Genomic DNA, 24,232 nt, shown 5'->3' with positions numbered 1-24,232 from the left:
CAATCCCCGATTTGCGCCCCGCCGCACGCCCCCCGCCCCTCTTTCCATCAGCGCCCAGCCCTCCCGGGGCTGAGACCCCGGAGGTGGGATGGAGTGGATAGCGCTCCTCCGGGAGCCGCCTCGAGTGCTGCTCAGGCCAGAGGGGGATTGAGGGTGGGGGTGAGACGGGACACAGAAATTTTTGGGGGTCTTATTTCATTCCCTCCAGTCCTTCCCCCGTCTCCGACCAAATGCATTCTGCAAAATCATTGGAGCGGCTCTGGTCCTATTGTTTGATTTAGAGTAAAATATTCACCACCACCTCCTTCTCCCCCAGGTGCACCGGCAAGATCCGAGACTCCCCGACTCCCTGCCCGGTCCTTCCCGCCCTTCTTCAGCTCTGCTTGGTAATGCACCCCCCACCCCCAAACATCTTCCTCGCTGCTTCCTTGGGGGGGGGTGGGGGAACCGTGTCATGTCCCCTCTTGCTTTCCTCCCCTAACGGAGGTCATAGGATAGCCCCATTCTGTTCCTTTTCCTCATCTCCCCAGACCTTGCAGTCTCTTCCTGCTTCCCTCCCAGACCCCATGATTCCAGGGGACCAAGGTCAAACGCAGCGGGGAGGAGGGGTTGGCCTTGAGAGGGAGCACAGACTTGTTCCAAGGATCCCTTTCCTGAAGGAAATGGCACAGGCTGGGGGTGCTGCAGAGGGATGAGGAATCCAAAGAAGAGCCTTTTTTGGGGGAACAGAGCAGAGGAGGGTGAGCAGCAGGATGGGGGGGATGGAGTGGGCACAGTGCACCGCTAACACCCTGCTTTGTATCCTGTAGATTTTAAGGCCCCTCTTGTGGTGCAGAGGAGTGTTCAGCTGCCAGCCCTGTTCTCTCTGGGTAGGGAATCAGGATGCGGCTGGGAGCTTGTTTTTGGAAAATGCTGGAAGCTAGAAGGGGGTATGTCTGTCTGAGATGTCTTGGCATAGGCGGGCGGGTGGCCAGTTGCCGCAGGTCAGCACTGATGTGCCTTGGCAAGGCCAGACGGAGAGATCAGGGTGGGATGTAGGAGGAGATGCCGCAGGTTGAGCTGCCTTGGAAAAGTCATGCAGAGAGCAAAGGACTGGGGGGGGACCATCACTCAGCTGCCTGTGGGCACTAAACCTTGCCCAGCCACCACTGTCACTCCATTTTCCTGCCTGCTGCGTGCTGGGGCAGCAGAAGGGGCTGCAAGAAACGCTGTCCCTGCCAGACCACACAGCCCTTCCCCCAGCTCCCCAGGGCGCCCGTCTGCCCAGCCGTGCATGTGTCTTCCCTGCTCCCTTCTCGCTCCAAGCGGGAGCAGTTATAGTTTGTGGTGCCCAAGAGGGCAACCGCAGTGGAAGGGGGGGGGGGTCTCCTGGTGGGAATGAGAGCAGCCCTGGCCCTGAAGCTGGGAAGTCACTCTGGGGTTGCTTCTGTAGGGTCAGGTGCTGGGGTTTTGGTCTGTGAAGCCACAACGCTCTCTGCAGCAGGATGCCCTCACCAGTGCTTCTTCCGCTCCAAAGCTTTGGTTCCCTGCCTTCCCTTGGGAGGAAAACCCATGCCCTGAAGGGGATGGTGGCCATTTTGGCGTGTTTATCAGGGCTGGTGGGCACTCTGCCTGCCCTTGTGTGCTGGGATGCAAGATACGACACATGCCCATCTCCTTTCAGGGACAGGATGAGAAAGTAAGGGCATGAGCTGTAGAAAGGAAATTCTTATTAAGGAAAAATCTTTACCATGAGGGTGGTAAAACACTGTCACAGGGACCAGACTGGGGAGGGGATTGTCATCCTGCGGATCCTTCTGAGCTGCACAATCTAGTTCTGAGTAGGGATACCCCAGGATCCTCCAGATGTCCCAAGAGAATAAAACCCTTGTGAACCCAGAAAGTCCCAGTCACTGAGCAGAGGTGAGTAGGTCACCAAGGCAAGGGAAAGAGCTGCCCAGAGAGCCCAGGCTTCCAGAGCACAGGTCCCAGATTTGTCAGGAGCCACTTCTCTTCACAGGCACCATGCCCAGGGGTGGATGGAGCAACGAAGGATGCCGGGACTCTATTCCTACTGGAAGTCCTTGTCCATGGGCTTTGCTCTGCAAGGTGCTGGAGTTGCTTAGCACCCTCCTCTTCCTCTGCAGCGGTGCAGGAAGAAATTTTGTACCAGGTATGTGTTCCAGGGGGTTTGTAGGTGAGAAGATGTAGCTGAGGTGACCAATTCAAGGCTCACTACTGGTGGAAGGCACTTGACTCTCTTGGCCAGCCACACATGGGGACAACTCCCCCAGTCCCTTCTCCTGGGATAGGTGGAAGCTGAATGCAGGCTCAGCTCTGAGCAGACCTCTGTAGCTGTCACCACCTTTTGAGCATTTTCAGGACATGGGGCCCAGTCCTGCTCAGCCTCTGGGGGAGGCAGTTCTAACTCCTTGTAGGACACAGACTTCAATGGCAGCTCAGGAAGCCAGGTCACTCCTCCTGCTCTGGAGGGGGGGAATTTCTTGCAAACCCAAGCTGCCAAAGGAGCTGTTCTCATGGCTGGTGTCTTGTTCAACTTGAAGTAAGACACTCGGGACCCAAAGCAAAAGCGAAGGGATGTGTCCCCATTATCCTGAGAGCTGGGACTACTCATTTTGTTGTGGGCATCCTCTTAGAAGGTTTACCTAAAATGTCCTGAGGGAATGTTTCCTTTCTGCTGGGAAGGACTAAGGAATGGGGATCAGTGAGCAGGAAAGAAAGGTGGGCAACAGTGTGATGATTGCATGGGGGAAGAGCAGAAGCTTTGTGAGAGAGGAGGTGACACCTCTCCTCTGTCAGGCACCAGTGTGACTGGTGTTGGAATATTACGCACAACACCTGTGCTTGAAGTTCTGAAAGGTTAAAAAACTGATTTAAGGCTTGGAGCAATACCTCACAGGGAGAAGTGTAAGTGAAACTGCCTGAACTCTGCGCAGAAAGAAACCAGAGGAGAAATGATGGTAGGGCCAGGGAGGTGTTACCAGGAGGAAATGCTTTGGACAGTTAGAAGGAATGCAGAGCCATGGCCTGAGCCTGACAGCTTCATGTATTGGCCAGTGAGAGGGGATCAAGCTGTCAGGATTTTTGAAGGGGTCTGTGTCTTTTGGTGTCTGCAGATCCACATGGAACAAAAGACTCCCAAGCTCCCCAGTGTATCATGATAAAATGGGAAGACTGGGCCTGGGAAGAGGGGCTCTGATTGATCTCACCTCCCTCAGCAAAGAAACCACTGCAGCTCTTCTACTCATGTTGAAGCTGGGACCCCAGTGAGGAGGCCAAGGGGCAGAAGTTAGAGTGGATGACTTCTCTCCCCTCAGGCATCTTGCATCAACATCCAAACAAAAACTCTGTGCCTGCAGTTCACATTGAAGTCCCACATCCCTGGGATAGGTTGGTGGTTTCAGAAGGGAATTGCAGGAAAAGGCATGTCCTCCTTTATCCCCATTTCTAAAATCCTAATTATTCCAGTCCTGGGCAGATATGGGGATGTTTCCTGCTTCCCTGTCCCTTCTTTCACTTCATTTCTGTGTCTCCATTCCCAGGATAGGGACCACCTCTACCTTCCCACTGTCCCCTGGTCCATGCCAGGGACTTTGTCCCCCTGAGACACACCCCACCATCCCCATCTTCTCCTGGGAGCTTTGCAGATCCTCCGGGTCTCCCTTTTCTCCCCCACCAGCCCTACTTCTTTCCTCTCTGTCTGAGAGATCAGTCATCGAGGGTGTCAACGCACACGCACCCGACTCCCCCGGGAGGATGGGGAGCTGGAAGCTGGGGGTGGTGTTCTGCTGCGAGAAGGCAAAGCTGCCATCAGCAGCCGCTTTGATCTGGAGACAATTACAGACAAGTGTAGGACCCTGCTCCACTCAGCCAATAAATAATGGAATTTGTGTGTTGACACAGACAGATTTCCCCCAAACTGTCAGAGAAGGGGAGATGGAGTGAGGGAACGGGAGCCCGAGAGGCTGGAGGGAAGGGGAGAGAAGCAGGAAGGAGAAGGAATGAAGCAGGCCTGTGGGAAAAGAGGGAGAAGGGAAAAAAAAGAACTTTGGGAAGGCAACACTGATGGGGGGAGCTGGGCAGGGAGGAGAAGGAGCCTAAGGAACACATATTTGTACAGGGGAAGGAAAATCAAGACAGGAACTGTGGGTGGAAAGGGGGGGGGGGGAGTGCTGCATATGCAGCTGGAAGCAGAGGGAAAAAAATCTGAAGGTGGAAAAGAAAGAGAAGGAGGAACAAAGGCATGGCAGTGTCCCCGGGGCTCCCGGGCTGCCTGGCAGATCACACGCTCTCCGAGCAGGGACCATATTCCCGCAGCCCTCCGCAGAGCGGCCCTGACCCCCCCGAGGCGCTCAGCACTGCGGAGCTGGCGATGGGGAGGCACGCATGAGTTGGTGAAATGGTGCCACTGGTGCGCAGCCAACAGCAGAAATTTGCTCTGAGATCACAAGTCCCTGAAAAACCTCCTGTGGATGCCCTGTCCCCATGCTCCTCCTGCTCCTCCCCATCTCCCTCTCCCTGCTCCCTCTCCAGCCTGGAGCTGTTTGTTCTCTGGCTGGTGATGGTTTTGTACTTCACTTACAACAAAGTAAAACCTCCCTTGTGCTCAGGAGCTCCACACCGAGCCCAGCAGAAACCATCCATCCAGCAATCCTCCAACCTGGAGGCAGCAACAGACCTGACAGGGATGGGGGTGGCACTGGGGTTGTCGCCTTCCTCCCAGTTTGGAACACTCAAGAGCCCTATTTGTTCCCTCTTGGTCCCATCTGTGGCCTGAGCTGGCTCAGCCCCAGAAATTGAGTGTGTGGAGTATGGCCCAACCTGCTGAGGTCTCCAGGCCAAGCACCACTTCACTGTGTGTGTCTGTGGCTCCTAGCTCGATCCTTTTTGCTGAAACAGGCATCCAAGTTTCCCATCCAAGCTCCAGATGGGAAGCAAATACCTCTCAGCCCAGGGATTTTCCCCTCTACAAATCTTCACCTCACCTTATCTCTGCCTCCCACCCCTTCCTGAACCAATGCCCAGAGGAGCTGTGGCTGCTCCATCCCTGGAAGGGTTCAAGGCCAGGTTGGATGGGGCTTGGAGCAATCTGGTCTAGTGGAAGGGGTCCCTGCCCATGGCAGGGGGTGGAACTGGCTGATCTCCAAGGTCCCTTCCAACCCAAACTATTCCAGGATCCTATGATTCCTATTCCCTTTTGCAGCAACACCAGGGGCTGAACCTTTGCCCTTGCACAGATCAGATTCTCCCCTGGGGGCCCTTGTTCCCCCCACATGAAGAAAGCAGGACAAGATACAGATTGGGCCTAGCATTGACTGATCCAGGTGGCTCTCAGTGTCCATAGAGCTGGGAGGGTGCAGGAATACTGGCTCTGGAGTGGTGTGGGATGGTGCCACAGCAGGTTGACTGATGGGAGTGTGGGAGAGCCAGGAGCCTCAACAGAGCAGGGGTTGGTGGCAGACTCCTGGTGCCACTGCACCAGGTCAAATCCAGGCAGGAGGGAGGGCTTCCAGGGATGTTGCCTATGGATGTTGTTTAGCTTTAATGTCGGGAAATGGCAGGAACGCCTGCCTAACTGGGGCAGCAGTAGCTTGTGGCCTGAGCAGTGGGAGGACTGGAGCTCCTGCCAAGCGTTTAAATCTTTCAGGATGTAAAACTGGTGTAAATCACTGGAAAGCCAGGTCTTTCTGCTAATAAAGTCAAAGGGAATGATTCAGCTAGCCCAGACAGGGTAACACACAGAGCCAGGCTGGGACCCCTTCTCCGGAATCACTTCAGGTCCCTGGTCCCAGTCATTTTACTGGGATGGTGGGAATGCTGCTGCTGCTGCTCATCTAGTCCCATGCAGGATGCGTAGAGAGTGAGGGCAAGGTGGATCAGCAGGAGAGGGCAGGGTTGAGGAAGTGCCCAGAAGCCAGGGTGCCCAGGAAGGGAAGAAAGAAGAGCAGCTGGGTATTCGTGCTCAGCCCCTCCATGAGGCCTCAGCCCTTCATCCCAGGATGAGGCCAGGGAAGAGGTCTGGGAAAGAGGAAGTGGAGGTGGCAAGAGAGATTTGTGTTTTTTCTGGGGTCTGCTGTGACACCCAAACACTGCCATCAATATTTAGTGGGATGGAGGCAAGGGAGGCCAGTTCAAGCTGAGCACAGTCCCCAGCCTTCCTCCAGGTCCTCCAAGCCACAGGTCACAAGCAACTTGCACCTCTGCCCAGGCACTGCGAACAAGCACCAAGGCGGCTCCAGGCACTTTCAGGTTGAGAGCAGGCAGGACATCCCAGCCTGGATGAGCAAACCATGCAAAATGTCTCTCCTTACTCCACCAGATCCCAGTTTTAATTCGTGGAAGAGCTAATGAGAACCAGTAGGGGCAGAGCACCCTGGCCCTGTTCACAGGTGAGGAGGAGAGCTGCAGAGCTGGGTGTTCTCCACCTCCAAGTAAAACCCCAAGTCCTGACCCATACGGGCACATCCAGCACCTTAAATTCAACATGGAGATGGTGAGTGCTAACAAAGAGTCATGGAGAACCACTGCTCCAGCACTGAGGTTAACACCTCAGCGTTAACTGAGTGTTAACAGGTGTTAACACCAGGGGTTAACACCTCGCTAAGCAGCGGTGCGAGCAAAGGGTTAACATGGCTGGTACAGGGAATGTTATCTGTCTCTTCTCTAAATATTATTTCCTCCCATGAAACCAGCTTTTCATCCTTGGCTAGAGGCAGCTCCCGCTGCTGGGAATCCAGCAGGAGCTTGTATCTGCTGCCGCACACACCACTGCTCCCAGCAAGCTGCCGAGACAAAGAGCTGCGCTCCCCTGGCGTGAGCAGCCCCAGCACGGGGAGCTGGAGCTGGGGCTTTGGCCCCCAGGGTGCAGGTGGCCTCGGGATGGGCTTGGGGACAGGCTTTACACCAAAGAGGAATCTCATTAATGAAAGCACTGCACTGTGGAGGGATTTCCTCCCTTTCTTGCAGGGACCAGGAACAGCAGGCAGGGACGGGCAGGGCCAAGTGGCAGGAGGTCGTGCAAACCTCACCACTACCCCAGGAAGGTTTTTGTGAGGTTGCCCATTTCACACCTCACCGCTTGGGTGTGCCAGGATGGACAAGAATATCAGGATACACCGTGGGAAAACCAAGACAGCGGTCACTGGCTCCAAGGTCACAAGCTAGAAAAGATGGGGGGTATGGGGCAGCCTCTGCCCCCTTCTCAGCAGCACCAACTGAACGGCTGCGTTGAGGGGCTGGGTGTCTGCAAAGCTGGTGGCTGGAATAAAATGGCTGCTGTTAAATCTTCTCTGAAACATCCTAAACTTTTAATGTGTATGAAACCACGGCAGCATCCCTTTCGCACCCCGGAGGGCACAAAGGCGCGAGCGTCTCCGCTCTCCCATTCAGCCAGAGCCACGTGCTGCAGCCTGAACAGCGCTAGGAACGTGGCTGGAATGAAAGTTGCCCTCCCAGCCCGTGTGCTCAGAGAGCCGAAGTCAAAGGATTGCCAAGTTAAAAGGGTCAAACCTCCAAGGACAGCTGTATCTGACTGGCTATATATCATTTCAATAGCATCTTCAACGGGGATTATAATCTGAATTGAAGCGGAAAGACCTGAGGCAATGAAGCTGTCAGCAGGCTAAGATTAAGGAATTAAAACAGCAGCACAACATTACAGGATTTGTTCTAGATGTATTAGAAAGAGCAGGCTAAACACTGCAGCCTTCCCCAGGCTGGAAATTTCATACGAGCACGGAGAAGGGCAAGCACAAGGATTTCATCAATATACATAAAAAGAGAGAGGAGAGCGAGACAGAGCTACGAAAACCCAGCCATGCAAAATATAAATCCTAACTGCAGATGGAAATGAGTCACACAAGGTTTGACTGAGGTAAATAAAAGCAGAAATGAAGTGGATTTAGGGGGAGGCAGAGGTGAAAAGACACTGACAGCCAGTAGACAGGAAAAAAATGGCCCTTAATATACTAAGACTGGTAAAATCTGGAACGCAGCCCAGCCTGTCTTGGACTGCCTGATGGGAAGGAAGGTCCCAGCCCTGAACTCCCTTCCCCATCCATATTCTTACACCCATCTCCAGAATTACTTAAAAAAGCTAAGAATGATGGCAGTGGCCTGCCTAGGGCAGCTGGGAGCTGAGCCAGGAGAGGAGGGCACACAGCTTGCCTCTGCCACCATTGGGGTCCCCAGAAGGCTACCCCAGCTCTGTGTTGCTGGGAGACACCAGCAGCTCTTCTCAGTGGGAAACAGAAGTTCTCAAAATAAAGAAGGCATTAAATCCCCACCAAAGGGCCAATTAAAACGTTCCATTTATTTCTGGCAAATTGTACACAACTTTCTTTCATTGGCTGTATCCTAGACCAGTCATGGGGAGGAATTTCTCCCCTACCTTAAACATACTGAAATTATGGGATCAAACACAAAGAAAATGAGGGAAGTCTCCCTTGCAGATAAAACACACAGGAAAGTTTCAGCAATCCAGACTCCATGCAGCCACCAGCTCTGCTCAGCACAAGCCATAAAGATGCACCTCTCACACTGCTTACTGTGGCACTTTTCCTTCCATTATGAGCCTAAAAGCAACTGACTCCCTCCAGCGTCTCAAACACAGCCTGGGTGACAAGTAGGGCCTGGCTGACAACTAGATTAGTCCTGAACCAGGCCACCTGTGCAGAATGGCTGCACTTTATTGACAAAAAAAATGTACCCAACAGAGCACTTCCCTGCACACACACGGCCACAGAGCAGCTGAGCAGCCAGATCTAGGACACAGAAGGAGAAGGGAAGCTAATGAGAGGCAGAGCTTGATCTGCAGCACAGGTAGAGCATGGAATTGCTTTTCAACTCTTCCAGCCAACTTCTACTGGGAGATTTACATACAAGTCCTCAATCAAGTCTTTGAAGTGTTATCCAGAGTTCCCTGGGTAAAAACAAGCTGTTTAGGAAAGAGGAGAGTCCGGAGCTGCTCAGTGGTTCTTTTTGGTTGAGCCAAAACCAGAGAAACCCATCACAGCTGCCATTTCATCATCCTCTTCAAAGGTCAGATCTTCCTCCGCCCGCCTCTTCTTCTCTCTCTGCTTCTCCTTCTTGTAGGCTTTGGCCTTCTCCTCCTGCAGCAAGGGACACAACAGCAAAACAATTTGCACCTCCTGAGCTGAAGGAGTTTTGAGACACCAGGTACTGCACAGTTAACACAAATCCTGCCCACAGCTGCCAAGTTGTGCCTGAGGAAATAAATGAACAGCAGAAATCCTGGCCTGCAGTCTTCAAGGAAGAAGTTTACCAGTGAATCCAGACCACCCCATGTCCCAGGCCAAGAGCAGAGCCACACACACAAATAGACAAAAGGAAGCATTATGAAACTCTCTTCTGAGCAAACATCACAAGTTTTGCCTGGAATTAGAGCTGAGGCAAGAAGGAGCTGGTTTAAAAGCAGGAGGCCATTCCCTTGTCCAACGCTTCATGCCAGTGACTGTGATGCCTGTTGGCTCTCAGCCTGGCTGAGTGACAGCTGCTCACTGGAACAGAAGCCGAAGCTCTGAGCAGCTTTGAGGGGGGTTTTGGCATCAAAGAGTTTGCGCTGCTCTAATCAAAGTGTTTTGCTCTATGAGGATCATGAGCCCTGGAAAAGAGCCAGGTTTGTACTGGGTGACACCGAAGGATGGCTTCAGCTCCCAACTTAGCAACTGCTCCCACCCTTCTCATCACCATCTGCTGTGCCACAGCTCCTGAACACAGCTGTGCCCTGGAGAAAGCTACACCAGGAGTTGCTGCTGATTTCCTTCTTGCCATCCATTGACTGGCAGCAGCTTTTCAACCCACAGCACTCCCTTTGCTACTGGGGCACCTCCCTCCTATCCCTTAAATGGATGGGGCTCAGCAGCACCACATCCTGCCTGAGAGCAGAGCAGGGGCTGCTCTGTGAGTACCCTGAAAAGCTCCCCTGTGGTGAAGCAAAGCTCAGGGCTTGGGCAGGGAGACTCCAACAGGCAGTAATTTGTAACCTTGGGTTATGTCGCTGCTGATAGAGGAGAAGCACCCATAGAAGCTTCTCAGCTGCCAGGGGTTTGTTAGGTCTTCAAATAAACTTGATTTTCGTGTTTATTAACACCTAAGCCCCAGTTTTGAGGGAAATCTGCTTTTATTATCTCCTCACACATCTCGCACCACACCATACCTCTCACAAAGCCCTTCTACACTTGGAGAGGCCACACAGAAGCAAGTGCCATGTGGAGGGGGATTCCAGCAATCCTAAGAACTGTGAAAGATAATGGATGAAGATGCAGACCTGCTACCAGACCACACAAGTTCCAACACAACTAGTGGGAGACAAAAAATGGGCTTATGCTGTTCTCAGTGGAAATCTGAACCATCAAAAGATATCCTCACACAGAAAGAGGGGAAAAGCGTTTCCAGGGACAGGAATACAAACTTTTCAAAAGCAAAGAAACAAACCCCACTCACAGGAGCAGATGAGAAGCCCACGCTACCAAGAACAACACTTCTGAGGAACAAGACTAGGAAGCAGGGTTGATTTGGCCCCAAACATGTTTCTGGGGAGCTTTGCTTCCTCAGTTGTTGCCCAGACTCACCTCCTCACGGAGTTCCTTCATCCTCTCCTCAAAGTCATAGTCCTTCTGCTTCTCCTCCATCTTCTTCTTGTTCACCTCAAAGCGTTTCTTCACCTGGTCCAGCGTGGAACGCTCCACCCGCATGGACATGCCCAGATTCCTCTGGTCTGGAGAACAGCAGTGGAATCAGCAGTGCTCAGCAACACTTCAGTGTTCTGCACAAAGCCTCCATCCCTGATCCCGATTTAAACACCACAGCACCATCTTCCTGCCTGCCATCCATCCCCTCAAAGCAGCTTCCAGGGCCAGACTAAGGATTTCTTAGGTGGGAGAGGTGGGCTTTAGGGGCATACCATAACCCATACAAGAGGGCCACAACAATCCAAACACTGCTTGTAACAAGAACACAGAGTATTCTTTAAAGGTTCCTTATTTGGATGCTCCCTGTCATGTTGGTGCTCTGATGTTTCAGGAAATCTTGGACCAGCGGAATAAAAAAGGGTTGGAGTGTTGAAAAAGGAGCCAGAATAAAACTGACAGGCTGGCATCTCTCAGCTGTGGGTGATGCTAAACAAGACATGAGTGGCACTCAGAGATCCTGATTACACAGGACATTCCTAGCTAAAGCAGAGAATACAAAGTCAGGCCTCTGATTCAGTAGCTCTTTAGAGCAGATTCACAGTTTTTCACTTGTGGGTAAGCCTGTGCTGATGGGGCCACCCCCAGAAATGTCTCCAACCCACATTCCTGAGTGGATCCAAACAGCCTGTTCACTCCAGCAGCCGTGCACAGGTTTGTTCTAGGGATGCAGCAACACTTGGAAGATTAAACTACACACCAGAAATTAGTAAAAGGGCTGCCAAGAACAAGCAGGTTTGAGCCAGATTTATGGGCTGGTTTAAAAGTTCCCAGACACACTCATACTAAGGTACTGTGCAATCAGCCACTTTCCAACCCCAGCTCAACCCTGCATCTCATGCCCATCCACACAGCCATGCCAGGATTTTTGATTCCAGATTCTCTCAAATGAACTTCTTGCTAATCTCCCAACGTGTCAAACAAGGCACATCAGCACCTTCCCCCCATTCACATAAAAGCACACGTTATTACAACACTGTGTTTTCTTTCCTGAGCTACAGAAAACCAGTCCTCAGGTTTCTTCTGACCCACCTATTCTCAAACAGCCCCATGTGCAAGACTGGAGCACACTCATCTCTGCCTATTTGTAAAGGGGTCATTTTCTGACTTCTACAAGGAGCCAAAATCACCTTCATGAGCAGGAGCAAAGTGTGTCAGCTTGTCCTGCTGCTCCTTTACTTTCTGTACATTCCCCACTCTCTGAACATGTCAAGAAGCAATACCCACAGTCAGGTCAACAAGGGTATAGCCCTCTTTTCCAGGTTAAACACATTAAGAGAATGGACTGATAAACTGGGAGTTCTTTCCCCTTGTCCTTATCTTGACTTAACTGCATCATCACAAAGTGGAGACAAGAAGAGTGAGGTACAGGACACCACCACACTGCTGGACACAGCTCCAGGGTCAAACTGCCCCACTCCTGCCTTCACTCATCCTCTGCCTCCATCCTCACAAGGCCTGATCCATACTCTGGAGCTCAGACACCAGCCAGTTCTGAGCTTTATACTCAATATCTAGAAAGAGAAGTTTCTGACCCAAAAATGGGCCAGTCCCAGACCTTTTACTTATCTAAGTACTTCTTTACAGTTTCAGTGCTGTAAAAAGCCTCTCTCCAGATTTACAGAGGAGACATCATGATTTGTGGGGTGGACTAGATGACCTCTGAGAGTTCCTTCCAACCCAAACTGTTCTAGGATTTGCTGACCCTGGGTTTCTCACAGCATGAGAAAACGCCACATGATGGGTGGGGAAAATATGTCCACCAACCAGAGTACACCAACCAGTGTTTCTGCTGGGCTTATTCCACAAAAGTGGTCTAGCACTCTGGAAGGTGTCAGGAGATCAGGGCAGCACCTCCACAGCTCTCATAATGAGCTTCTGCATCCTGATCTCCTAAGCTCCCTGATCCATGGATAAGTGTTCAGCCCTCAGATATGGGTGACAAAAGGAACAGTCCCTCCAACTCAACCAACCCTCCAATGAGGCAAAGAAATGGTCCTTACGTTTTTTGCCATTGATGTGATCCAAGAAGTTAATGGAATCTTTCACCACGCAGTCACATACATTACAGTAATACCTGTCAGGAGAGACAGGAAAAATGAACCCCAAAGCATGAGACAAAGCTCAACCCACAGAACAGCTACCTGAGACAATCTGAATGTCACCTGGACACTTCTCCAAGACAAGAGGGCCCCAGTGAGGACACACCCGATGATCAGGGCTGCCATGGAGGTACCAACCCTTATGCTGATGCCCCTCTGATATGATAGAAATCAAATTCTGAGCTGCTCTGCAAGATACCAGCCACAGCATCTTCCCCTTCCAGTCACACCCCATTGGGTGGGATGGACTTCATGACACAGCCTGCCCTCCCCCAAGGCAGGGTTGGCCACTAGCCCAGGTTTCCATGCCACAGCCTCTCACCTGGCTGCAAGGTAAGTGCTACCATCCCTATCACCTCACAGAGCAAGTCCCTGATGAGCACAGTAGTGCTTTCTGCCCATCTTAAGAGCTGCTGCAGAAGTCCAGCCAGGGCCTGAACTGCCATCCTTGGATGCTGTCCAGGGCTGCACATCTCCCTGGCACTACTGCCAAGGGAGACACTAACAGAATCATTCCTGAGGTGACACAAACTCAACACATTCTTTTCACGCTCTTGATGGCTTAAGGTGAGCTCAGAACCCTTTCAGACTTTGGTGGAACACGATCCACACAAACAGTGGCCCAACACCATTCCTAAGAACAGTTGTCTAGATGTTTTTCCCATTCCTGGTGCACAGATATCCAAATCAGCAGCAGTCCTGGTCTCAGTGCAAGCAGGCCTGGCTAAAGAAACCCAAGCAGGCAGCAGAGATCTGCCTCTGTTGGTCCTACAGGTGGGCAACACTGACACCAAGGAATAATGTCCAAAGGGGCTCAGCCTGCTGGGTGTCTTCCATATGTTACCCCAGGAGACACAATTTAGGTGCAGAAAAATGCAGCCCCACCGTCCCAGGCTCCAAATAGAAAAGGACACCAGCTCCTGGTGCCCTGTGAGGGGTCCCTGCTGTGTCATAGCTTCCCAGTCTAACCAGCATGACTCTGAGACTTCAACAAGACCACAGCCTACCCTCCCATCTCTGACTGAGGGGTAGTTTTGGTGATGACAATGGTTTTCCCCAGCTTGGATTCCAGGTCCACTTTGTAGTCTCGGTGCCGCAGAAGTTCCCTTTTGACGGGCTGAGCTGGTTTGCCTAAAACACAAACAAAAGGTCAAGCTTGACATGCTGGATTTCATGTTCCCCTTGGTGAAGAGGGGCCTGCTGGGTAATTGGGACTGCCTAATTCATGCAGAAAATGCGCCTTTGTTTTTAAATCAGTAAAGGATATAATTTCCTACTCACTGTTTCCTGGTTCCTATTAGAACCAGGTACATCTCTGAGGTATCTCCAGCTCTGACCTCAGTCATATTCTGAGATCTCCTTGTTCCCAGCAGCTGATTGCTCCCCTCCTTCCCCAAAGAAGAGTCAGGCCCTGGAAAATACTCACTAACTTCTTTTGTCAAAAAATTATACTCAGTGGCAAACACAGGAGTTAGGATAGGAGCAAGCCAGCTCTTTCCCTTCGGGATTTGACTTCTCACGGCTCTCTCCCTCCCAAACTCCAGGGGTTTGGGAGCCTCACTGCCAATCCAGCACAGCCAGCACACTACTCACCATCTTTCTTTTCTCTCTCCTCCGTGAGCCGCTTCTCTGCGAGTTTCTCATACTCATCCTTGTCCCACTTCCGGCGGAAGTCCAGGTTCTTGGTCTGGGAGGGAAACAAAGTTCATTAACATTTGTTATACAGTCTGATCACCTCTGAGGGGGTAAAGAGGTGGAATCACTTGGCCTGTGAGGTCAGTGCAGTAAATTAGGAGAATTATATTATATCCCCACATTCTCTGTTTTCCATCTAGGAATTATGGATGTGGTTTAAGATAATCACTCTCAGCATGCCTCTAGCTACTACTAGAATAATTTCAGAGCACTGAAAGAAGAAATGAGTTAATCTTAACAACTCCTGAGATGATCATCCAGGCTTTTGCCTTGAAAAGCAGACTCGAATGGGATTGAAACAGCTGAATGATCTAAGGCCTGGGAAGCAGTCCCCGACAAACACAGCAGTAGGATTACACCTCCTTCCAGAAGTCAAAAGAACCCAAGTTGCAATGCCAGACAAGGAAGCTGTAAAACACAGCCTGAGCTACAGAGAGTTTGATTACACTGTAGGAGCAGGGAAGGCTGTGCCTGTCTGCTCTCAGCAGTGTGTTACAGGCATCAAAGTGCCGAGTTTGCCAGGAAATCACAGGCACCAGTGTGGGATTTCCAAGCGAGCACATGTACAAGCAAACCAGAACAAGCTCTGAAACCTTGTCTGTCAAGGCAGGGCTTGGAGGTACCAGGGAAGCACCTGTACAAAATCCACAGGTTTTGCTGTCCTGCTCCTACAGCTTCACACAGGGGAGGGCAGAAACACCTCCAAGGCATGCTGGCCCTTTGGGAGCTCCACAGAACTATCTGGCAGGGACAGGAACTTTAATAGAATCCTGGAATGATTTGGGTTGAAAGGACCTTAAAGATCATCTTGTTCCACACCCCCTGCCATGGGCAGGGACACCTTCCACTATCCCAAGCTGCTCCAAGCCCCGTCCAACCTGGCCTTGAACACTTCCAGGGATGGGGCAGCCACAGCTGCTTTGGGCACCCTGTGCCAGGGCCTGCCCACCCTCACAGGGAACAATTCCTTCCCAATATCCCATCCAGCCCTGCCCTCTGGCAGTGGGAAGCCATTCCCCCTTGTCCTGTCATTCCATGCCCTTGTTCAAAGTCCTTTTCCAGCTCACTTGGAGCCCCTTTAGGCACTAGAAGGGGCTCCAAGGTCTCCCTGGACAGAGACTGGTGTTCAGTCTTCCCCAGGCTGAACACCCCCAGTCTCCATAGCAGCCCTTGGAGCATATCCATGGCCTCCTCTGGGCTCACTCCAACAGGTCCATGTCTTTCCTGGGGCCTGGAGCTGGACACAGCATGTGCATGAAGATAGGCTGAATTCAGGTGAAGCTGGCATTGAAGAATACAAAGACTACTTTTTTGGGTGGCTTTTCACCCAGTCCCCAATGCAGAGGGCAGAAGTGATTGGGCAAGAAGTCCTATTCCACTCACATCCACTCTGACCAAACCAGTTCAAGCTCTTCCCAGCGTTTGCCCCATCTGCAGCTCAGGCCCCTGCACTCGGGATCAGTCACGGTTCCACTCAGCCACTTCGTGAATTTCCTGAGCAGATAACTCCCCTTTGGATAGAGCTGCATTTTCCTCAGCACGGCAGGGAGAGCCTCTCAGTTTCACATTAAAGAAAGGACAAGATGTATTTAAAAACACCTCCGGGAGAGAAGGACCCCCCCCACACCCCACCGCCTTCTCCGTTCAGCCAAATCGAGAATCCAATCACAATCCAAAGGACACAAATCCCATTTGGAGCTACAGCAGCAGCACAGCCATTTAAAGTTCTCTCCTCTGGCAATCCTTCAAATGGAACGAACAACTACTGATAGGGATGAAAATGCCTTGGGGAGGCGTAGAAAAATTCTCATTTATTCCCAGAGCTTCTTAAGCACTTTAAGGATGTCGTAACAGGTTTTATTAACCACCCTGAGCAAAAGAAAAGAAAATATCACTGAGTGTAAATTAACGTTTGGGGGTATTTTCCAGACTCTCCTGCATGCCAGGCATTATCACAAATCGTAGCTGGTGGGAGCCTGCAGAGGGGGAGGTTTATTAGCTGCTTCTCTCTCCTGTTGTAATAAAAGGAAAAGAGTCTTTTGCAGCTCTTTTACCAATCTGCCTCATCCAGGCGTGGGGAAAGAAATTAAACTAAACTGCGTGACAAAATCTTGGTTGGACAATATTTGAAGGGATGTTTCTGAATTGCTCTGGTGGAAGCAGTGGGGCTGCAAGCCCCAAAGTCTTTATCTCAGAGCTGGTTTTGGGTGACAAGCCTCCTGTTCCCTCTGGAGAGGGACACCAATGATCTGCCCAGTATCAGCAGCAAAGCCTATTAAATGATACAGGAGTCTCCAGCTGGGCTCAATCCAACAGGAATTCTCAGCTGGCAATAAACCACAGGCTCCACCTCCTTCACGGGCAGACATCCTGCTCCTGACCTCCCCCAGCATTGCTCACTTCATGGAATGAATCCTGCAATGGTTTGGATTAGAAGGAACCTTGAAGATCATCCAGTCCCACCCCCCTGTCAAGGGTAGGGACACCTTTCACTATCCCAGTTTGCTCCAAGCCCCATTCAACCTGGCCTTGAACGTTTCCAGGGCTGGGGCAGCCACAGCTTCTCTGGGCAGTGCCAGTGCCTCACTTCTCAGTAAATGGCCTCAAGGAAGGAAAGATGGGCCAAAACCCCTCAAGAACACAGTCCCCGTGCTGCTGACAGCTTTGGGATGTCACTGGAGGTGTTCAAACAGCCTGGCTCTCCAGTCAGGCTACACCTGCAGCTCTACCTTACCCATCCCATTTTAGCATTCACAGAATCACTGAAATTGAAAAAGACCTCCAAGAACATCAAGTCCAAGCAGCGACAGATCCCCACCTTGTGACTCAGCCCAGAGCACTGAGTGACACACCCAGTCATTCCTTAAACACCTCCAGGGATGGTGACTCCAGCACCTCCCTGGACAGCCCCTTCCAATGCTGGACAAAGCTTTCTGGGAAAAAACTCCTCCTGATTTCCAACCTAAACCTCCCCTAGTGCAACTTTTGAGGCTGTTTCCTCTCATCCTGTCACTGGTTGCCTGGGAGCAGAGCCCGACCCCCACCTAGCTGCACCTTCCTGTCAGGGAGTTGCAGAAAGAGGTTTCTCCACCACGACAGGAAAAAGACAACCCTTTCCCTGGGGAGGGAAGGGAAGGAGCCACCTCCATGAGCTATCGCCCAGCCCCTGGGGATTGGTGGGGGTCTCTCCCAGGGGGCTGGAGGTGGGTGGGCATCTCCACCCCGGGGGCTGAGGCAGCTCAGTCTCCTCATGCCCCGTGGCTGGGACAGGCGGAGGTCTGGCCCTAGGATGGGAGGATCAGAGAACCGCTGCGATTTGAAAACGTCCTCTGAGATCATCGAGTCCAACCTATGACCCAACACCACCGGGTCAACTAGACCAGGGCGCTGAGTGCCACGTTCCGCCGTGTCTCGAGCACCTCCAGGGATGGCGACTCCACGACTTCGCTGGTGGGCGGGATCGCCGTGGGACCACCCCACTTCCAGCCCTGAAGCTATCGGGGCCTCTCAGGGGAACCCAAACCTCCCACCGCCCACTCACAGAGGTGTAAAGAGCAGGGATAAGCCCCCTCCCACCCCACACACACTTGCCCACCGCGGCACCCCCGGCCCCGCCACATCCCTCATCCCGCGGCCTGGCAGCGGCTCCGAGCGCGGCGCGGCCCTGCCCCCGGCCCTGCCAAGCCCGGGAGGAGCAGCGGGGGCGGCCGAGCGGCCGGCAGCCCACACTCCGTGGGCAGCCCCGACCCGGAGGACAGCCCCGGCAGCAGCACCTACCCCGCTGCCCGACGCCATGGCGAGCTCAGGGCACAGCACCGGGAACTGTCGCGCGGCGCCGTAAAGCGCGGACGCCCGCCCGGTCACGTGCCCCGCCGCCGTCACGTGCGCGCGCTCCCGGTGTCCCGGTGCCGGCCATGCTGCGGCTCGGGCCCATCGCCGCCGCCGCCCGCCGGCTACCGACGGGGCCGCGCCTCGGGCCGCTGTGCCTCGCTGGGAGCCGGGGCAGCTTCGCCCGGTCCTGGCCGCCGGCCGGTGACCGCGGACCCCTATTCCGGCAGGTGCGGGCGGCGGCGGCGGCGGGCGGCGAGCGGGTGCGGGTGCTGAAGACGCCCAAGGTAAGGGCGGGAAGCGGGGGCGGCGCCGGTGCTTTACCGCGTGTTCCCCCGCTCCCTCGCCGCTGACGGCCGCTCTCTGTCCGGGGCAGGGCACCCGCGACCACCCACCGGCGCAGACGGCGCTCCGTGACCGGCTCCTGAGCGCCGTGGTGTCGTGCTTCAAGCGGCACGGGGCGGCCGCCATCGACACCCCCGTGCTCGAGCTGCGGGTGAGGCGCGGCGGGAACTCTCTTCCCCCTTGGTGTGGGATGGGGACCCGCCCCAGGGGCTGTGGGTCCCCCTCTGCTCCCTCCTATGGGACTGGGGGGCACCCCCTTCCCCCGGGCCCTCAGGGCAGGTTTGGGGGCTCTCCCTGTGTGGGGCATGGCCAGGTGGACATTCACCCTTGGTTCTCATTTTAGGGGGCACGGGGAGGTGGATTCAGGTCCGAGGGGGCTGGAGGGGGGATGTGTGTAATGCCCGGTTTGTGGGTCTCAGGGGACCCTTCACCCCAGAGCCCCCCGGGTCACCAGCCCCTTTGCCCCTCCCCAGGAGACGCTGATGGGGAAGTATGGGGAGGACACGAAGCTCATCTACGAGCTGCAGGACCAGGGAGGGGAGCTGCTGGCCCTGCGCTATGACCTCACCGTATCCTGTGCTCCCAAGGGGATGGTGGCACCCTGAGGGGATGGTAGCAGACCAAAGGAGTGGCCACCTCTGCCTTGAGGGATCCCTTTTACCCTGGCCTGCCTGCAGGGTCCATTGGAGCGATGGCAGCCCCCTTGGCCAGTCCCATCTGGTCTGGCTGCCATTGTCCTGACCACACCATCCCCCAGCCAGGCCAGGACCCACAGCAAAGTCCCTTCATGCTGTGGACATGCACCAGTATGCTCCACTGTACTGGTTTTATCTCCTTCCAGTTACAGGCCCCACCGCTGCTGTGTCCATCCCACCTTGCCAGAGCCATCTGGAAAGGTGTTTGCTGCAGGTGTCTATCCCAGGCCTTCTCAACCTCCACATCTCTTTCCTTCAATGTCCATATGGCTGTGCCACATGTTGAACTCCCCCTGATCACACTGTGAGAGGGTGGAACGATGAGAGAGGGTCCTTGTGCGTGTGATATTGTCATACTGTGGGTCTGAAGGTGGAAATGGAGCTGTCCCAGTGTTGAAGGAGCTCCGGTGGTTCACTGTACTCATCCTCAGCCAGGGGAAGGATCTCCCCAGAGGCCGTAGAGTTAGAGAATATTACAAGTTGGAAGGGATCCACGAGAATCACCAAAGTCTAACTCATGACCCTGCACAGGACACCCCAAGAATGTCACCATGATTGTGAAAAAAATTGGGAAGCGGCTGGCAAAGGGAAGGGGAGATGGGAGGCTTTGAGGCTCAGCTTCTACAGTCTCCACGTTCCCATCCTTAACTCCTCGGGCCCAGGTGCCCTTTGCTCGCTATCTGGCGATGAACAAGGTCACCAACATGAAGCGCTACCACGTCGCCAAGGTGTACAGGAGGGACAACCCAGCCACAACCCGGGGCCGCTACCGCGAGTTCTACCAGTGCGTGAGTGTTGTGGTGGCCAGTGCTGCCACCAAGGCCACAAAGCCTGCAGGGTTTTCCTGGCTGGAGTGCCTCCAGCTGCTGCAGAGCAGCAGGGTGTGCCTGGCCAAAGCCCCTCGGCTCTGCCAGGAGCTCCCATCACTTCTTCTGTTCCCAGGACTTTGACATTGCCGGGCAGTTTGACCCGATGATTCCCGATGCTGAGTGCCTGAAGATCGTGCACGAGATCCTGAGTGACCTGCAGCTCGGGGACTTCATCATCAAGGTGAGATTGGGCGGGGTCTCTGTGCCAGGGTGGGAAGCAGTGGTCATTGTCCTGTGGTTCTACACAGGAGTACCTGTGCCTGCTCTAAGGCCTGACCCAGAAGTTCATCCCACCTCTCTGCCTCCTCATGGTGTGTATGCAAAGGCTGGGCCTCAGCTTGGACATGCCTTGAGCTGGGAATACCAGGAGTTTTCCCGAGGCTGCAGTCAGCAGAGTTCTCTCCAGGACTAATGACAGTCCCCTGCAAAATTCCAGCAGCTGACTAGATCCATAGAGTCACAGGATGGTTTTCATATCTGCACACCTTCTCTTCCCATGGAATTTGGGTGCTGGGGAAAAGGCACGAGGAAATGCCAACAGCTGCAGCTTCCCTCACACTGGGACAAAAGGAATGACATCAGGGGGTGCCTCCAAGGTAAGCGTGCCTCTCCCTCTCCCAGGTCAACGACCGTCGGATTTTGAATGGTGTGTTTGCTGTCTGTGGTGTTCCAGAGAGCAAGTTCATACCTGCCTGCTCCACCGTGGACAAGCTGGACAAGGTCAGCACTGGGCTCGTGGGAAGACACTTCTGGTCTTGGGGTGGGTGTCTTAGGCTGGGCAGTGTTGTGGCTGTTCCTGTTGCAAAGAGTTTCACAGGAGCTAAGATGGTGTGTGGAAAGGATTTGAGGAGTTCTTGGGCCTGGTTAAGAATAAAGCCTGGTGACATGTTAAAAATTCCTGTGAGAGACAGAGGCATGATTAGTGAGATTGCTGACTGTTGTTCCACACAAGTTGTGCATATGTGGGCTGATGGAGGCAGTGGGTGGGGAGAATGTCCTGCAGCGATGGATGCCCTTCTCTCCCCTCCCAGGTGCCATGGGAAGAAGTGAGGAGCGAGATGGTGGGAGAGAAGGGGCTCTCTCCCGAGGCTGCGGATCGCATTGGGGAGTATGTCCAGCTCCATGGTGAGCACCACGGGCTCGTGCCCTTGGCCTTGTTCTGGGCTGGGGATGGAAGGTGCAGGGCACACGCCCGGCTGGCCGGGGCTGCCCCGGCGGGTGCTGCTGCCCTGACGCTCCTGAGGCATGGCTGGTCCCCACAGGTGGGCTGGACCTGATTGAGCGTCTTCTCCAGGACCCAAAGCTGTCCCAGAACAAGCTGGCCAAGGAGGGGCTGGGGGACATGAAGCTGCTCTTTGAGTACCTGACCTTGTTTGGCATCACAGAGAAGGTGAGGAGGTGTGGGGGCAGGAGGGGGTGCTGCCCTCGTGGGTCCTCGAGCACCCAGTGACGGGGCCTCCCTTGTGCCCTGCAGATCTCCTTTGACCTGAGCCTGGCACGGGGCCTGGACTATTACACAGGGGTGATCTTTGAGGCTGTGCTGCTGCATCAGGAGAACGAGCACGTGGAGGAGGCGGTCAGCGTTGGGAGCGTGGCCGGAGGCGGCCGCTATGACGGGCTGGTGGGGATGTTTGATCCCAAGGGCCGGAAGGTGCCCTGTGTGGGGGTCAGCATTGGGATCGAGCGGATCTTCTCCATCCTGGAACAGAGACTCGAGGTAGGTGATGCAGGCAGTGCATTGGGGAAGGCTCTAGGAAGCAAAATACTGTTTATTAGAAGTCTCCAGCTCCACAGTGCTCAAGGGGAAATAATTTTGGGGGAGAGGGTGGCTCCTCCCATGCCTAAATGTCCATGCACATAAGACAGAATCCTTTTCTACAGCCCATCAGGATGCAGGCGTGGGGAGCTGAGGGCAGCATTCCCTAGGAGATGTCAAGGAAATGTTAGAGGCAGTCCTGGCTCTGAGCTTGTTCCCCAGTCACTTTGTTCTTGTGTCTTGCCTCTGAAGTTTTCTGTCCTGGGGATTCTGAGGCAATGAATTTGGTAACAGCTGTGAACTCACTCTAATAAACCCCAGGAAAGCTTCTGTGGAGATTCATCATTCTGTGTTTGGTTCCAAGCTTGTGATTCCTAGCAAGTGAAACTGAGGTTATGTGTTTATACCTGAAGAATCAAAGGAGACATTGGAAAGCTGTCCTGGTCCCATCCAGGAGGGTGGCTAGGGTCCCCTAGGAACAGCAGCACACAATTAAGTAGTGTGACACAATGCAGAATCTCTGGGGGGCTCATTAGTGGTGCCCAGGTTGTCACTGACTGAGTTAAGGTCTGGAGATAGATGAGGTGAGGTGTTGCAAGCTGCAGTTTATCACAGAGTCACTCCCATGAGCGCCCCATGTCTGTCCCTCCAGGCTTCTGGGGAGAAACTTCGAACAACTGAGACACAAGTGCTGGTGGCTACACCACAGAAACACTTGCTTCATGCCAGACTGAAGCTCATCTCCGAGCTGTGGGATGCAGGGATCAAGGTAAAGGAAGGACTTGGGCTTGGCAGTGTCACAGGTGAGGGAGGGAGAGCCTGAAGGGAGCTGTAGTACAGCAAGACCAACTCCATTAGTTGTGAGTCTCTCCAAGATCTCGGCCTGTCTGAGACCACAGAGTCATTTGGGTTGAAAAAGACCTCCAGGATCAAGTCCAGCCTTCAAATCTAGGCAGGCAGAGAAGAACAGCCCAGAGCAGTAAAAGCAACTGATTGCTGCAGGGTTTGGTATTGGTGCTTTACTGCAGTATTTGTCAGAATGAAGTTGGGGTAGTGATTCACCCTTCCCACTCCCTCCTAGGCAGAGATGCTGTACAAGAAGGATCCTAAATTGCTGAAGCAGCTGCAATATTGTGAGGACACAGGGATCCCCCTTGCTGCCATTGTGGGAGAGCAGGAGCTGGCAGACGGAGTCGTCAAGCTGCGAGATGTTGCAACAAGAGAGCAGGTGAGAATGCCTTTTTACATCAAGTTTTAAAGTACTTCCAAACTCTGGAGATCACTGAAGCGCTCTGGGCTTTCCCTCAGCATTCCTTTGGGAGGCCATAGTACAGATCTGTTGGGTGACTCCAGAAAACCAGTCACAAACTGCATTAGTATCTTCACTTAGTCCTTAAACTGTGCTCTTCTCTAATGCTGCTACCTCCCCCTCTCTGTTTGCTTTGTAGGTTGATATCCCCAGAGAAAAGCTTATTGATGAGATCCGGAGAAGGCTGGAGCCCTGAGGACTTCTCTGGCCAGAGCTGCTTGGCTGAACTGCTGTACAACTGGAACCCTCCTCCAGCACCCTTAGCCATTCGCTGCCCGCTGTGGTCTGGGTAACATCCACTAGCCTAAGGCCCGTTGCCTCAGCTAAGGCAGTGAGAACAGAGGAGTAAGAGGGTTTTAAAAGCTATGGACGGTGCAGTCACCAAGTTAACCTTCTGGTTAGCTTCTCTGAAGGACGGGTCAAGTTTGTGTGTTCCTAGTACTGCAGTCCCTGTACCTGTACAGCCACTTCCATCACTGCAGGTGGTGGTGGCACAGGCACAGATGGATGTGGTGCAGCTCAAGCAGCCATCAGGCAGAACTCCAGATTTGGGAGGGCGAATCCGTGGTGTGTTGGGCACCTGCAAGCTCAGGACATGTGGCCAGAGGGGCAGTGGAAGGCCACCCCCGCCCCTATCTGGGCTGCGAGGACCGGTCCCAATCCACAGCCGGGCGGACGCGGAGCTGCGGGACTGCCCTGGAGGAAGCACCTGTCCCATCACCGAGGGCACAGCGAGCAGCTGGAGCAGCTGCGCAGGCAGGGGCGCGCGTGGAGAAATTGTATTTTTATATTAAAAAAAAAAAAAAAATACAACAAAACAACAATAAACCCAACCCGCACCCTCCGACTTCTATTTCCCCGCGGTGGCGGCGCTGCGCATGCGCCGCCCTCGTCCCGCGGCGGCGTGTGGGCGCGGCGGCGGCG

The 24,232-nt window shown here is 53.7% G+C and overlaps 2 protein-coding genes across 2 annotated transcripts; one reads left to right on the top strand and one right to left on the bottom strand.

Moving 5' to 3' along the window:
• Positions 1-8,290: 8,290 nt before the first annotated feature.
• Positions 8,291-18,335, bottom strand: ZMAT2 (zinc finger matrin-type 2). The gene is made up of 6 exons (XM_082291262.1): positions 18,284-18,335; positions 14,405-14,498; positions 13,819-13,942; positions 12,713-12,786; positions 10,593-10,738; positions 8,291-9,110 (listed from the first exon to the last, which is right to left on the bottom strand). The coding sequence occupies exons 1-6, from the start codon at positions 18,299-18,301 to the stop codon at positions 8,967-8,969; spliced, it is 600 nt and encodes a 199-aa protein (XP_082147388.1). The 5' UTR covers positions 18,302-18,335; the 3' UTR covers positions 8,291-8,966.
• Positions 18,336-18,420: 85 nt separating this feature from the next.
• On the top strand, positions 18,421-24,090 carry LOC309578838 (histidine--tRNA ligase, cytoplasmic-like; the record flags this gene model as incomplete). Its single annotated transcript, XM_082291758.1, has 12 exons — positions 18,421-18,621; positions 18,711-18,830; positions 19,153-19,248; positions 20,037-20,162; positions 20,317-20,424; positions 20,865-20,963; positions 21,275-21,368; positions 21,506-21,633; positions 21,718-21,960; positions 22,652-22,768; positions 23,081-23,227; positions 23,448-24,090. The coding sequence occupies 12 exons, from the start codon at positions 18,421-18,423 to the stop codon at positions 23,502-23,504; spliced, it is 1,536 nt and encodes a 511-aa protein (XP_082147884.1). The 3' UTR covers positions 23,505-24,090.
• Positions 24,091-24,232: the final 142 nt, after the last annotated feature.

Source organism: Coloeus monedula (assembly GCF_965178545.1).
Source record: "Coloeus monedula genome assembly, chromosome: 15".
Taxonomy (NCBI): Eukaryota; Metazoa; Chordata; class Aves; order Passeriformes; family Corvidae; genus Coloeus; species Coloeus monedula.
The sequence above is the reverse complement of the archived record's forward strand: the minus strand, read 5'-3'. Positions and strand labels throughout refer to the sequence as shown.